General features: G+C 50.6%; 1 protein-coding gene across 5 annotated transcripts in view; it reads right to left on the reverse strand.

Annotated features, from left to right (window-relative positions):
- The window catches only part of TMEM229B (transmembrane protein 229B), a 43,977-nt gene that overhangs the window by 9,636 nt on the left and 18,309 nt on the right, over positions 1 to 16,032 (reverse strand). For 2 of the 5 annotated variants that reach the window (XM_047797001.1, XM_047797000.1), the window contains exon 2: positions 4,265 to 4,417. In XM_047797001.1, the coding sequence (XP_047652957.1) occupies positions 4,265 to 4,273 (9 nt within the window). In that variant the 5' untranslated portion in view covers positions 4,274 to 4,417. Of the gene's footprint in view, positions 1 to 759; positions 968 to 4,236; positions 4,418 to 16,032 lie in introns of those variants that run through there. The other 3 variants (XM_047797005.1, XM_047797004.1, XM_047797009.1) reach the window with 2 other exon arrangements.

Below are 16,032 nucleotides of genomic sequence, written 5' to 3' on the forward strand. Positions count from 1 at the left end.
GTGTGAGCTTCCAAGCCTTGTGTGGTTCAGGAGGTTTGAGGAAGGGGTCTCAGAACCAGCCCTGGGAGGGTCAGGCTTTAAAAGAAGAGTGGGGCAGAAGGACCAGCATTCCTGGCACAGCTTCTCATGCTCTCCTTTTATCCTGAACCCTCACCAGGTTGCTAAGCTTTGCTCAGCACAGAGCTGGGCAACACACAGAGGAGCAGAGCTGGGCAACGCACAGAGGAGTGAAGAGGGATCCATAGTCCGAGGCAGGTGGACAATGGTGACCTGGAGATGGATTACTCTGCCTTCTGCTCAGCTCAGACCCCTCTGAACTCAAGTCTGTCCCTGTGACTGGTACTCAAACCCCTGGCTCCTCTTCCCTACAGGATCCAGGGAAGGGGCTTCTTCAGACACGCCCTTCCGCAGCAGCCTGACACACCTAGTAGAATCCTCACTCAGGTCGGTCCCCGCCTTTATGCTGCTTCTAAAGCCCTGCTCCCCGTGCCTCTTGGTCTCATCTTTTGGGGTGGCCAAGAAAGGTTTCTCAGAGGCTCCAGTCATCACGCCCCCCCTCCCCGGTGGGGGGGCAGGTGACTTGGGAGAGATGGACCCCCAAGCCCCGAGAGCAGAAGCAAGATCAAAGGGAGAGAGAGGGGCAAGCTGCCGAACAGAAAAGAGGATGTGGGAGAAGAGCAGGGCAAGCCCAAGGCCTGGATTCTGTTTTTAGAAACTTCTGTGCCTGGAAGAACTCAGGTGGGTGGAGGGGAAGCATACCTAGGGGAGGTCAGGCTGCGTCTGAGGAGCTGTGCCAGGACTGGTCCGCGGGAAGATGAATGGGGGAAGCTGGAAGTCCTGGCTGGGGCCAAGAGGCAGGGCTGAGGACAGGGACAGGGGTATGAGACAGTGTCATCAGCTGGGATGGCAGCTCACACTGTGATGGGACAGATGCTAAAATTAGAGGCAGGCATTGGCCGGGGTGGATTTTCAGAACTCCACTCCCCAAACCCATTTCTAATAGTCACAGGAGCCACGCTTAAACTTTGAGCTAGGACAGGCTCCCCTCACCATTTCTGCCGGTCCCCTGTCCCTGCCTGGCCTCCCCGCACCGGAGTCCTCCGCCCTGCACCTTTCAGCACCTCCTTGTTTGGCTCTGCGATCAGAGCCCTGGAGAAACCCACACCAGGAGGAACCAGCAGCTCAAGGATGTTGGCTTCTTTCTCCTGGCGACAAACACAAACATCCCGAGGACGGTGACACAAAGACGGGACAGCCCAGAAAAGGAACCTTGGGGTCGGGTAGAGAGGAGAATATGGGCAGACTGAAAGCAGAGGAGTCTGGAGAGCAGTGGGCAGTTTTACAAGCTGGGTTTAGGGGACAACGTTCAAGAGTCCTGCTCCGGACTTCCACCCTCTTGCTGTGGGCATCCCCCTGGGAAAGCTCCTGAAAGGGCCCTCACACCACTTCCCAAATCACAGTAGTAATAAGCCCCTGTTCTCAGCACTTTGCATGTATTAACTCAGATAATCTTCAAGCCCACTTCACAGATGGGGAATTTGAGGCAGAGAAAGGCTAGAAAATTAGCCTACGTTCTTACAGCTGTGCAAGGCAGAGCTGGGATTCAAACCCAGCTCCAGGGCCTGCACTCCGAGTCAGCACATCACATTGCCCTGGAGCCTGACCACAGGCTTCTCTGAGGGCACTACCGTTTTCTGAGTTTCTGCTTCTGGAAGGCTGAGGTGGTATATGGAGAGGCAACCGGAAGCAAAGAGGACGTGTGCATCTAGGTAGATCATCAATGAAGCCCAGCACTGGGGTCAGAGCCACTGGAAGCTCTCAGCCTATTCTAAGAGGCCAAGTTCTGTTCTGCAGCCAAGTTCCGGCTGGATCCTCATGAAGGTCCTCCAGGGTCACAGCTGACCCTCACAGGATCAGAGCAGCAGCCACTCCTTAAGGCTTTAGGGCATGTGCCATTCAAAGACCTCTCACCAGGACACCACATCACCCCGAGCCTCCGACTGCCAGCCTGCCTCAGTGCTGCTGAGAATCTCAGATGGTGCTGCCACGGACGGAAAAGCCAGCCAAGAGCAGTGGCCAGCGTTGCAGGCTGCCCAGGGAGGGACGCTTAGAGCAGCCGCCGCCAGAGTATTAGCAGCAACCAATCCACACAGGGTGGCAGGCGGGGGAGGATTTCAGATGGCTCAGATGCTAAGCAAATCCCAGCTGGCAGGTGCAGGGGGGCAAGTGGGCTTGGGGAACAGTCAGCCTGGCATAGCGGCTCACCAGGGCTCAGGCAGCAAAGGGCAGCCTGCAGATGGGGCCCACAGACAGGGCATCCTGTGCATCACCTGCAAGACCCTCCCCAGACCTCACGTGGCTGCCTCCCTGTTGTCATTCAGATCTCGGCTCAACCAGTCACCCTTCAGAGAATTTTCTGATTCAAAATAGCCTCCCCATCACTGACATCACTCCATTTGAATCATGGCACTTTCTTTTTTTTTTTTTGCTACGTGTTCATGGTCTATCTCCCCCACTCAGAATGAAAGTTCCACAAGGACTGAGTTCTGCCTTGTTCCCTGCTGGGTAACCAGTGCCTAGAACAGTGCCTGGCAGTAAGACTCACTGATACCTGGGAATGAAGGGATGGGCCCAAACAGGCACAGGCCCTTAAGCATTGAGAGGGCAGGTATAAACAGCTAACCAGCTCTGCCTTTCTCTTCCCTTTCTTGGGAAATTCAGCCTTAAATTATCTGTATTTCTAGCATTTTAAAATATCTCTTTTTCGCAATTATAAAAATGACATGTGCTCACTGTTAAAATTTAAGGATTACAGAAGGACTTAGAAAGCAAAAAGTCCCCTATCAACCCACATCTTAGAGAAAGTCACTTTTAATGGTATGCTGTGTGCTTGTCCAGATTTAATTTAGTTTTATTGTTTAAATTTTTTTATAGTTTTGTTTTTTTAGGGCTGCAGGCTAGGGGTTCCCAGGCTAGGGGTCGAATCGGAGTTGTAGCTGTTGACCTATGCCACAGCCACAGCAGCGCCAAATCCAATCCTTGTCTGTGACCTACACCACAACTCATGGCAACACTGGATCCTTAACCCACCGAGCAAGGCCAGGGATTGAACCTCCTGTGTCCTCATGGATGCTAGTCAGATTCATTTCTGTTGAGCCACAATGGGAACTCCCAGATTTAATCTGGTATTAAAAGAAACAAATCCACGCATCCTAGAAAGAGAAAGCATTCATAATTCCAGCAAACTAGCAGCCACCATCATTTCCCCTTTGCAGTCTTTTTCTCATGTGTTTATTTTACAAGTTACCATAATGGACTGATTCTGTAATCTGACACTTTCACGCATTATATCACCATAATCATTTTTCCACGTTGTTACATTGCCTATGTCCTCCTTATTATAATGGCTGAGTAATATTCCACCAAGTGGAGAACTGCAATTTATTAACCTAGATATCCAACAAAGGAAGAACAACGGTTTCCCGCTTCCACTCTGACAACGACACCACAAGAAACATCTTTTTTATGCCTGTAGCAAGAGAATTCAGCCCTTTTCTTTGCTGGGACTATTTCCTAGTGAAAGATTTCTTAAGGAATAATTCCAGAAATGGGATCACTGGATGAAAGTGTACAACTGCTTTAAGGCTGAAGTTCTATGTTGTTCTGGAAGATTCTGTATCACGTGGGGAACAGGTGTCTGTCTGAGTCACTGAGTTCTCATCATGGCCTCCACCTCCACCTCCATCCCACTCCATGGTGCAGGCTTGCTCTCACCACCTAGGCTACAAACCACCTCAATTATACTTCCTGAAAGGCTCTCCAATCACAAACTAATTTTACAAACCCAGGTTGGCTGAAAATAGATTCTGGCCCTGGGTCATTTATTTGTTTTTTTTAGGGCTGCAGTTGTGGCATATGGACCTTCCATATGGAAGGCTATGCTATGGGTCGAATCAGAGCTACAGCTGCTAGCCTACACCACAGCCATAGCAACCTGGGATCCAAGCCATGTCTGCGACCTACGCCACAGCTCATGGCATCGCCAGATCCTTAACCCATTGAGTGAAGCCAGGGATCAAACCCGCATCCTCATGGGTCCTAGTCAAGGTTGTTTCCTCTGAGCCACAGTGAGAACTCCTGGCCCTAGGTTTTTAAACTCTCAACCGACAGGAGAGTTAAGATCTACCTAAAGTTGAGAAATACCCGTGATCCGCAGGGAGCCAGTAACATACTCACTGATCACACCCTTGAGTGCACGACTCACAACAGACATCAGGATCACTGTCCAGGAGTGTCCCGGGTTAACCTCTGTCCTGGTGCCTGGCAGGGCTTGGTGCCATTCTCAGCAGTGTGGGCAAGCATCAGCCCCAAGGCTCAGTTGCTCCTCGCCTAGTACGTGAGTGGCCTCTATTTGTCCCTGGAATTAAAGAGGAGGAGTTCATTAGCTTAAGCTGTCCCCAGCCCTGGGCCACCAGGCCAGGCAGAGAGGCAGCCTCAAGGCAAACATCACAACTCTGGGCTCTGGCTCAGCCCTCTCCAGTAGCCTGCCACCTCCTCTCTGCCATCCTGTTTGCCCAGGTCTGGTTAATCCAGTGATAAGAGTTGGGGATGCAGCCCAGGCATTACACGTGGGGGTGAGGACTCAAGGCTTCTTGCGCCGCGAGTGAATGTGTACACGCTTGTAAATCTGAGCAGGGATATAATTTTAGAATCCAGCTCCATTCTCATTTAGCTTCAAATTACACTCTCACCTTCACCCTGCAGTGGGTACATCTGTTCTCAAGGGCAGTCAAGAACCTCACAGAAGGCAGACAACATAGGACATTTGTCTTAGCATTTGGGGAGCCAAGCACAAATCCACCCACCAAAACAAGCATGCCAACAAAGTACATGTTAAAACCCTCTACCCACCATCTCCCACCCTCATATTTATTTCATGCTATTAGTTTATTATTATTGAAGCCCTTCCTATTAACATTGGTAACTGACTACAAGCTGATAAAAATCTGACTTTATCATGCCCCAGCCACGTACATATTTTTAATATACACCTAAGACGTGACCACCTGATAGAGATATTGAGAGTTTTTTTGGTTTTAATGTGAAGATGCCAAAGCGTCCTTGAAAATCCCCTGAATAGCGCACTTTCTGCACAAGCCCAAGGACAGAGCTCAGATCCAGCCCGGCCCTAAGGAAGGGAGGGTCAGCCGCTCAGAAGCAGAGAACATTGTGTGACCAGGGGTGGGAGCTGCCCCCACCCCCAGTGGAAGGCCAAGCAGGGGACACCACAGAGGCACCATCGCGTGATGATGCCCATGGCCCCCCCCTCTCCCTCCCTCCCAGGCTCTCTGAGCAGAGGTGATTCAGGCCTTTGCTCCCTAAGCTGACAACTTGCAAGGCAGCAGGGGAGCCAAGAGGGGACCTGAAATTCACTGTGTGCACATGGGCTTGGGCGGGAGGGTGTGCGACCCAGTCTCTGCGCTGAGAGAAGGGAAGGACAGAGGGGGTGAGGTGCCTCGGGCCGCTCTGCTCTCCTGGCCCCCGTCTCTCCCCAGCTCCTCCACAAACAGAAGCCTCTAACCCTGCCCCACCTGTCCACCCTTCCCCCCTTCTCCTAGCCTGGGCAGGGGTCACCTTTACACGTACCTATCGCCTTGGGGAAAGGGTTTTAATGGGGCATGTCCGATGCGCCCAAGCCCCCAGCACTACCACGACCCTGCGCCTGGGGAGCTGAACCCCCCGCCCCCCATAGGCAGTTCCCCTTCTCTGGGTCCTCAGCAGGCCGCCTGAATAGCACAAAACCAAAACAGAAACAGAAACTGAAGCGCACATCCTGGCTGCACAGCCTGCGTGTCGCTGCCATTAGCCCTGGGAGCCTATTGCTGGCGGAGGTGCAGCGCTGGCAGGTGAAGCGGCAGCCAGAAGAGGCTCCCTCCTGGCGTCAGCCTTGCCCTGCACACCTCCCGCTCTCCCAGGGGGCTGGACAAGGAGGCGATGGTATAGCAGGGGTTCCACCTCCGCCTCCAAGGGCACAAGCTGTCCCCAGACCCGCCCTACGCTCCCTGGCCCCTCAGAGCTGGTCCCAGGGTGTGGAGGGCTTGAGGCTCCCTTGTGGACCACATGACCTGAACCAGAAGTTTCTGGAGCCGAGGAACGTGTGAGGAGCCCCTTACACAACAAACATGTGGCTAGGACTTGTTCTTTGGCTAGTGTAACATCTCTCCGGATTCTCCCAAAACCCTACAGCAAGGACAGGCATGACCCCAATCATCTCCCCCACCCCAGCCCCACCCAATGCTGATACATTTTATTTTATATTTTATTTGTATTTAAAATGTTCTTTTTTTTAATTGGTCGTTTAAAAACAAACTTGGAAAAAGCAAAATCCAAAACTTGCCCTTTGCCTCTTGCAACATAAGTTATGTACAGTTCAGAATGATCGATCACTGATACAAAACATGCCAAGGACAGGGTGCTGGGGGTGGGGGGAGAAAGGGTGCTTTAATAAAGGAATCATTTCATCTGCTGTTACGAAGGACCAACCCTGCTACACAGGATACACACAACACAAAATAAAGTCTTCACGGGACTCACACTTGTCAGAGATGTATTTTTTAAAAAGGGGGAAGGATGGAGTTCCCACCGTGGTGCAGTGGAAACGAATTTGACCAGGAACCATGAGGTTGCGGGTTCCACCCCTGGCCCTCGCTCAGTGAGTTAAGGATCTGGCATTGCCATGAGCTGTGGTGCAGGTTGCAGACACCGCCCGGATCTGGTGTTGCTGTGGCTCTGGAGGAGGCTGGCAGCTGTAGCTTCGATTAGACCCCTAGCCTGGAAACCTCCATATGCCGCAGGTGTGGCCCTAAAAAGCAAAACAAAAAATTAAAAATTAAAAATAAATAAATAGAAAGGGGGAGGGTCCTGGAGGTGAGGGGAGAAGGCCGTAAAGAGGAAAGACTGAAAATTGAATATGTGCAAGTGTAAACCAACATGAAACACAAACATAGGGGTGGGGTGGGGTGAGGGAGGGAATTCTAATGCAATTATACAGGCAGAGTACTTAAAAAAAAACCAACGACCAAAATTCCAACCTTGGAACTTGGGTCTGAGTTAGTTTATATAAAAATTAAAGACCGTGTAAGGTTTCTTCACTAAATTCTACAGGACTGTAGGATACCTAGTATATATTTATAAAGTCTGTCCCATCCCCTTTTCCCAATCTCAGGGCCCAAGCCCCAACCAGAGCCTGACTCACTGGATCCAATCTCCCCACCCCTGGAGCCTAGACCTTCTGCTCTTGGAAAAGGAACATCCAATGGCTTTGGGGTCAGCAGCTCAGTCTCCCCACTATATCTGATTTAATTGCAGCAGTTTCTGTGTGTTGCTGTATTTTAAACACGAAAACACTGAGTCTCGGAGTTCCCATCGTAGCTCAGTGGTTAACAATTCCGACTAGGAACCATGAGGTGGCGGGTTCGATCCCTGGCCTTGCTCAGTGGGTTAAGGATCCGGTGTTGTCATGAGCTGTGGTGTAGGTTGCAGATTCGGCTCGGATCCCACATTGCTGTGGCTGTGGCTGTGGCCGGTGGCTACAGCTCTGATTAGACCCCTAGCCTGGGAACCTCCATGCTCCACAGGAGTGGCCCTAGAAATGCAAAAAGACCCCCCCCCCCAAAAAAGAAAAAAACAAAACACTGAGTCTCAGGACATTAAGAGATTAGACCACATTTGATTCTAACCCTGGCCCTTAGGCTCCCGAGTCAGCTCCTCACCACATGGCACACCATCAAACAGCTTCCCTTCCCAATCTCATTCTTCAGGCACACGTCCTCATGCACATGCCCTTCATTTAGTGTAATCTACTTAGTCCATTCTGTAAGCTGCTTACTTGTAAACACACGGCTGAGTCTGTCCAGCCAGCTTCTCTTTCAACATGTCCAGATGCACCAGAAGCTCGAAGGAGCAAAACCTACCACACAGTTTCAAGCCCTCTCTACTTGCCCTCCTCTCCAGCCCACCATAGCCATTCCTCCTTTGAGACCCTAACCCCCCCTTCATTCCTTTGTGACACCATCTTCCCACAGCCCCAAGTTATTCCATTGCTGATATTCCCACGGGACTTTTTTTTTTTTTGTCTTTTCTAGGGCCGCACCAGAGGCACATGGGGGGTTCCCAGGCTAGGGGTCTAATCGGAGCTGTACCTGCCAGCCTACACCAGAGCCACAGCAACTTGGGATCCGAGCTATGTCTGCGACCTATACCACAACTCACAGCAACGCCAGATCCTTAACCCACTGAGCGAGGCCAGGGATCGAACCCACAACCTCACGGTTCCTAGTCGGATTCATTAACCAATGCGCCATGACGGGAACTCCTCCCACAGGACTTTGAACTTCCTCCCTTTGAAACATATTGTCTCATCTTAAAAGGATTATGTGTCCGTTTCCCCCTCCACAGGATGAATTCCTTGAGACCATGGAACTTCTCTTGGATGGATGGACAAGCAAGGTTGAGACGGGTCCAGCTAAATCACTGGGTGATTGCAACATCCACTGTTACTAGGCAAACATAGTGATATCTGGTGTTCTTCTCTGATTTTTATGCCACCATCATGGAAGGGCTCTCTCCCACAAAACACCATAAACATTGCTTTCCAATAGCCAGGGCTTCTCTGCAGACCAGGGGAGAGAAGAAGATGCTGGATCTCCTTTCTCCCACCTCGGTGAGTCATCACCCAGGCTGGGCAGTGAGGATAGATGAGCTGAGTGCCTTGGGTCTGGACAATACAGAAGACGTGTCACATGAAGAGGGATGGGGCAGGAACAGAGCGTCCTCAGCATCCCAGAGACACTGCAGGCTCTCATGTGGGCAAGGGGCCAAGCTCAGGTTCAGGTCAGAGAGTAACAATGCCTATTCTGTTATTTCTACAATGTGCTGGTGCTCTCAAAAGGCACGTCCAGTTTTCATACATGTAGGATTCATTTCCCAAAGAGGTTTAACCAGCAGCTGCTGGCAGGAAATTCCCTCTGCATCCTTCTCTCTCCCCCTCCCCCATAACTATTTAGGGTAAGCTGGGCTTGCAGGATTGAATCTCTGCTTCTCTGACCAGAACATCAAAGCCGAGTCTACCCCCACCCCACCATCCGCCTCCATAGCCCAGAACCTAAGACTGAAGTCTGGGAGTGGCGGGCAAATCCTCTCTCTTTTTCCCTCCTATTCTTCTCTTCCCCAAGTCCTCCTGCCCCAGGTCCCCACAAAGGAAAGAGAAGGTGCCCCGGGGAGCCCCCTGGTTAGTTGAAGCCTCCCCAGTTCTTCCCTTTTGACTCAGCACAACTGCTTTTCCTTATCTTGTAGTAAGACCAGCCCTGAACACACGTGGATCTGGCAACTTCCCAAACCAAGGAGTGACCATGCTCAGCTGCAAATGCAGTTGGTACTGTAGATCCTCCAGGGGAAAGGCTGCGCCCGGTCAGCTCCTCCTGGGGAGCAAGGAGACCCAGGCCCTGGTACCTGACTAGCATGGGGAGCGGGGACGGACCCCCGCTCCCTTTGGGGTTGGAATGTGGGTTTCCCTGCCTGCTGGACATCATCACCCTTCTTCTCTCCCCCCTCCAGGTTCCTTGTCCGGATGCCCTCTTCTTCCTTCCTCCTCCCCATCCAGCCCACTCCACCTGGCACACCCCTCTCCATGTTCCCCCCCTCTCCCGGAACCAACCCTGACTTCCCATCCCCTACACATTGGAGGGTGGTCTCTGGCCCTGTGCTCCCTCCCTTTCCCTCCCATCCCACACCCTGGCACTGGGTGGCTGCTGCTCGCTGCCTAAAAGGCTGGACAGCTGCTGGGCTCTCTAATTAGCTGCCTGGCCACCGTCCCAGACCGAAGCATGTGTTACTGTAAAGAGCTGTCTCACCTCCCTTTCATCAATAATCCCCTACGCACTGAGGGGCCCTAGAATCCTCATCACAGAAGGCCAGCAAGGCTCCTTCTGGCAACTGGAAAGGAACAGACAGTGGCTTCACAGCCTCACCCACAAAGTGACCAGGAATTTAATTACCTGCATTCTCCCTATTACTGCCCACATCCTTAGGATGTCCTACAGGTGAATCAGCCGCACCATACCTTTGGAGCAATGGGGACCCTGCCCCTTTGTTGCCTCCCCAGTGGAAGCAGAAAGAAGCACAGCAGGTCTTTCTGAGGACAGGTCTGGACTGTCTCAACAGCATGATGCCCAATGCCCTACTTTTCACGGCTTCGTACAGCCAAGCCACTCCCCCAGAGATTTCTAAACAACTAGGGGTTCTGGCCCAAGAAGTCCTGTGGAGGCTGGTTTGTTTATATGATGTCGTATTCCAGAAGTCAACAAATATTTACTGAGTACCTGCTGAAGGTCAGGCACTGTCCCCAGTGTGAACAAGACAAAGTTCCTGCCCCCTTGGCGCTCACAACTCTGTGGGGAGAGAGACAATAAATAAGCCGTCCAGCACATCCTGTGATGCCTGATATTAGGCTCCAAAGAAGGGAAAAGGCCTGGTTGGGGACAGAAAGAAACTAGATGCTGGAGGGCGAGACTTAAACTTTTCTAAAGGGCTAGCGTTGGGGCATAGATCAGAAAGACACAGAGAAACCTTGCAAAGAGCTGTGAGAGAAGCATTCCAAGCAGAGGGAATGGGACGTGAAAAGGTCCTGAGACAGAAACAAGCTAAACAAGTTGGAGAAATAGCAAGGCCAGAGAAGCTATAAAGTTAATGTCATCAGGGGTCAGACATCCCCTGCCCCTTACTGCAAGGGTCATCTGGTGATCCCTATGGGGTCGACTAGGTCAAGGCAAAGCGCCTCACTGCCAAGGAAATGAAGCCAGTCCAATGCAGATGCCTCCTGCAGGGAGGGGCTGGAAACGGAAGGCTTCATCAGCTGTTGCTTGGCAATCTTATTAACCAATGAAGGGCAGGCGAAATCCTTTGATTGATGGCCTGGAATTTCTACCTGCTTCTGAGCAAAAGAATTGAAGTAACTACCAGGTCCTTTTCAGCCTGAGTGTTTCACTCTAACAAGAAAGCAAATACTCCTTTTTCCCTCCAGCGAGTTTGTTGGAATGTCTGTCACTTGCCATCAAGAAAATTCGGACTGGCACAGGGGATTTTCCCTCACCTGGAAATGCCTTGTTAGCAAGAGAATCACGCATCTGAGCATCACCTGCCCACCTCTGCTGCTGTGAAAACCAGTGGCTGTGCCCCTCACAGACAGTAGGGGGCAGAACTGAGAAAACGAAGAGGCCTGGCATGGTGGGTCAATCTCAGCAGGCTGGTATAACTTTGGGGGCTCTAAATCACTCTTCCTTCCTTCCTTCCTTCCTTCCTTCCTTCCTTCCTTCCTTCCTTCCTTCCTTCCTTCCTTCCTTCCTTTCTTTCTTTCTTTCTTTCTTTCTCCACTGTACAGCATGGGGGCCAAGATACACTTCCATGTACACATTTTTTTTCCACCCTTTTTTCTGTTGCAATATAAGTATCTAGACCTAGTTCTCAATGCTACTCAGCAGGATCTCATTGTAAATCCATTCCAAGTTGTATCGATAACCCCAAGCTCCTGATACCTCCCATTCCCTCCCTCTCCGCCTGGGGCGGCCACAAGTCTATTTTCCAAGTCCATGATTTTCTTTTCTGTAAATCACCCTTCCGATCAATGACTAGATTTTATCATTTCTCCTTGACTCACCAGGCCCTTGCCAGCAACTCAGCACACCTTGACTATCTTTTGCAAACAGGACATGCGAAAACTAGCAGCCTGGAGACAACACCTAAACTGAGACCAGGAAGCGCACAAAGAGATGGTTTTTCTGCAAACTGTGGAACTGTACTATCCAGTTTGATAGCCACTAGCTACCTGTTAAATTTAAAATTTGACATTAACTAAAAATGAATAAAATGTTAAAAGTTCAGTTCCTCGGTCGTACTGGTCCCATTTCGAGTACTCAGTAGCTGCAGGTGGCAGGTGTCCCCCATGTCACACGGTGCAGATGTAGAATGTTTCCTTCATCGCAGAAAGTTCCACTGGACGTTGCTCTAGAACTTACCAAGGGTGACCTGAAGGCTGCCCAACACACAGGCCTAAGGCTGAGCTTCACTTTCTTGCTCCTGGAAATCCTTTGTTTCTGAACAGATACCCCTACCCTCCTCTTCCTCAGGCACAGGTCTAGTTAACCAAGGCTTCCATTGTGAGATGGGGGAGGATGAACCCTTGTTCCACGAAAGTCACTGTCTACCATCTGCAGAGAGGGCCCTGGCCATTGGTGAATAAAACCAGTCCCTGCGTCTCTGGCTATAACTCAGTTCAGGGGTGCTGCTTAGAATATTTTAAAAAACTCCAGGAGTTCCCGTTGTGGCGCAGTGGAAACGAATCTGACCAGGAACCGTGAGGTTGTGGGCTCGATCCCTGGCCTTGCTCAGTGGGTTAAGGATCCAGTGTTGCCGTGAGCTGTGGTGTAAGTCGCAGATGTGGCTCAGATCTGGCATGGCTGTGGCTGTGGCGTAGGCCGGCAGCTACAGCTCCAATTAGACCTCTAGCCTGGGAAGCTCCATATGCCGTGGGGGCTGCCCTAAAAGACAAAAAGACAAAAAAAAAAAAATCCAAACCCAAGAGTTTCCGTTGTAGCTCAGGAGGTTAAGAACCCAACTAGGATCCATGAGGATGTGGGTTCGATCCCTGGCCTTGCTCAGTGGGTTAAGGATCCAGCATTGCTGTGAACTGTGGTGTAAGTTGCAGATGCTGCTCAGATCTGGCATTGCTGTGGCTGTGCTGTAGGCTGGCAGCTGCAGCTCTGTTTCCATCCAGAGCCTGGGAACTTCCATGTGCTGCAGGTGCAGCCCTAAAAAGCAAACTAAATAACTCCAAACCATTTATTGGGCATCCTCTACGTACTGGGCAGCTGTCACACAGGTCATCTCCTGAATCCCCTCCACGAGCCCATGAAGCAGACATTAACTCCAACTGACTCAGGAGTCAAGGGAAGTTTGGAGGTTAAATGACAGCTAGAACACAGAAGGGCCAAGGTTTTCACCAGCCCTTCTCCTCTCTACCCCACTCATGAGAGACACGGATATGGAGAAGAAATTAAGAGACTTAATTTACCTATGGCGACAGGCCACCTAGAGCTGCCATTAGATTCTCATGGCAGATAATGTCAGGCAAGCTGCCATTCCCAGCCTACTGAAGTCCACCCAGAGGCTTGGCAGAGCTGCCCTCCAAGGGTCTGTACATGAAGGCCCAGTTATTGAAAGATTCCACATCAGAATGGAAGAAAGGCCACAGTGCAGAAGATAAACCCGGAACGGGGAAGGGGTCAGAACAGAGACATGTAGCCTTTCTTCTGGACAAAGAGGAGAAGGGCTGATCAAAGTTTTGTTCCAGAAAGCTGTCTGGACCATGAGGGCCTTATGTTTGCTTCCTCATGTCCTGAATTAAACTTGACATAGAGTAAGGACTCAAAATCCAAGGGCTGAATGGGAGAAAGGGCAGGAGGTAGGTCCTCTAAGAGCAAGAGGCCTGGCCAAGAGGAGCCTGAAGAGCAGGTGTGTTGAAAGAAAGACTGAGGGCTGAGTTGTTCTGAGGGAGCAGTGATGGTCGCTGTTTGCTTTACATGTGACCCAATCGGACGGTCCCTTCCCTTTAAGTCATGGCCCAGAGGAAAGGCCAGCAGACACCGGGCTGGGCACTGACCATGGCCTGGCACTTCCACTATAGGCCTCAAGCTCAGCAGCCCTGCTCCTCACTCAGCCTCTCACCAGACAGCTCTGTCTGCCATGAAAGCCGTGAGCCTTGCAACACCCTCAAATATGGCTCCAAACAGCACTTAGGCAAGAGTAATTAAAGGCCATGTTATCTCAGTCAGGCTCTCATTAGCCACGTAATTAGACTGCTGAAAATAATTAACATTCCTTTTGACAAAGGAAGCAGAGGACCCATGACATTCATTAGGACAGCCTCAAACAGCCTGAGGAAGGCCGAACAGAGAACTCATCCCCTCCCAGGCCTGCACCGCCCTGTCAGCATCCAGGAACCCACATCAGGTGGCCAGTCCTGCCCTGGGCCAGGCCCCTGCGTGAGCGGACACAGATGGCCACGGATGTCCTCACATAGGTAGCAAAAACACACTCAAACATACTCACAGAAAAAGGACTCTAGGGAAACATGTGAATGTATCAAGATGGCAGGCCGGGGCAGAGGCCTATCTCACCAAGGCCCTAGAAAGTGCCAGAAAAAAATTTTTTTCTAAGAAGAATAAATCCATTACAGCACCAGACAACAAGACAGAATTATATGGGCTCCCTGAAGATGGAAGGAAATGAGAATAAACTGAAGGAGAAACCACACCCCCCAAAATAAAACCATGAAGTGATAATAACAATAAGACATGCAGAACATATCTATGCCACTCTTCCAAGCACATATTATCTTATTTAACCTTCACAAAAACACTTGAAGGAGTTCCTGTTGTGGCGCAGTGGAAATGAATCCGACCAGGAACCATGAGGTTGCGGGTTCAATCCCTGGCCTCACTCAGTGGGTTAAGGATCCATGTTGTTATGAGCAGTGGTGTAGGTCAAGGACATGGCTCGGATCTGGCATTGCTGTGGCTGTGGCATAGGTCAGTGGCTACAGCTCCAATTAGACCCCTAGCCTGGGAAACTCCATATGCCACAGGGGTGGCTCTAAAAAACAAAAAGACAAAAAAAAATACCCCTGGAGATAGAGACTATTATTTTCTACAACCCCCCAAAATAAAACCCTGAAGTAATAATAACACTCAGTACAAACAGATATGCCAGACACTCTTTCAAGCACGTATTATCTCATTTAACTCTCACAAAAACCCTTGGAGATAGAGACTATTATTTTACCCACTTTACAAATAAGACCCAGAGTTACACAGCTTCCCCAAGGGCTAGTATGTGCTAGGGCTAGGATCTGAACCCAAGCAGTGTGGTTGAGGAGTCTACTCAGTCGGAGGAGTAGCTCTAGGGGCTCCAAATTTGGAGCAAGCAGATTAGGAGCTCAGGAGGGGCCCTGAGTGGTTGGTCATTGGATTTGGAGCAGTCACGCAAGGGGCCCTGCCCCACCTCTCCACCCACGCTTGTGCCAGGACGTTAGGCTAGGGAGGCCAGGGGACACCTAGACAGCTCCCGTGTCCCCAGCAGCCACACCCCACCCTCCTGTCCACAACCAGGGGTGGCTGGCTCTAGAGCACGGAATCAGGGTTCACACAGAGGTGACAGAAGAGCCTCAAAAGAGGGAAACACAACAAAGACTCACCGAACATTTGGGAAAACCAAAACTGCCAAAGGAGTACCAAATTTGAGAATAGAAATTCTAGCTAGAAAACCAAATAAAGTCCACAGAATGAAATGTTTTTCAACGTACACTTAATATCCTTTGAGGGAGGAGTTCCCTGGTGGCCTACTGGTTAAGGATCAGCATTGTCACTGCTGTGGCATGGGTTCCATTCCTGGCCCTGGAATTCCCACATGCCATGGACTCAGCCAAAAGAGGAAAATATCCTTTGAGGGATACGAGAGGTCCTGAATCTACGAACCCAAACAAAGTTGCTGCCAGAAGAATGTTAAAGATCTCCAAAATGGGAGTTCCCGTTGTGGCTCAGCAGGTTATGAACCTGACTAGTCCCCATGAGGATGCAGGTTTGGTCCCTGGCCTCGCTCAGAGGGTTAAGGATCTGGCATTGCTGTGGCTGTGGCTGTGGTGCAGGCCAAAGGCTGCAGCTTTGATTCTACCCCTAGCCCGGGAACTTCCATATGCCACCAGGGCAGCCCTAAAAAGCAAAATAAAATAAAAAAAGATCTCCCACATGAAGGAAGCACACTGAGGTTAACTGGTGATCTCTGGATGAAAGAAGAGGGTGATTTCATTTAAATACTTCTTCATATGGCTCGATTTTCCTAAACTTCATATACCAAACATGTAGTATGTTTAGAGTCAGCAAAGTTATCTTTCAAAATGCCTGGTACGAGGTAGGTCCTCAT

Source organism: Phacochoerus africanus, chromosome 9, assembly GCF_016906955.1.
Source record: "Phacochoerus africanus isolate WHEZ1 chromosome 9, ROS_Pafr_v1, whole genome shotgun sequence".
In the NCBI taxonomy this organism is placed as follows: domain Eukaryota; kingdom Metazoa; phylum Chordata; class Mammalia; order Artiodactyla; family Suidae; genus Phacochoerus; species Phacochoerus africanus.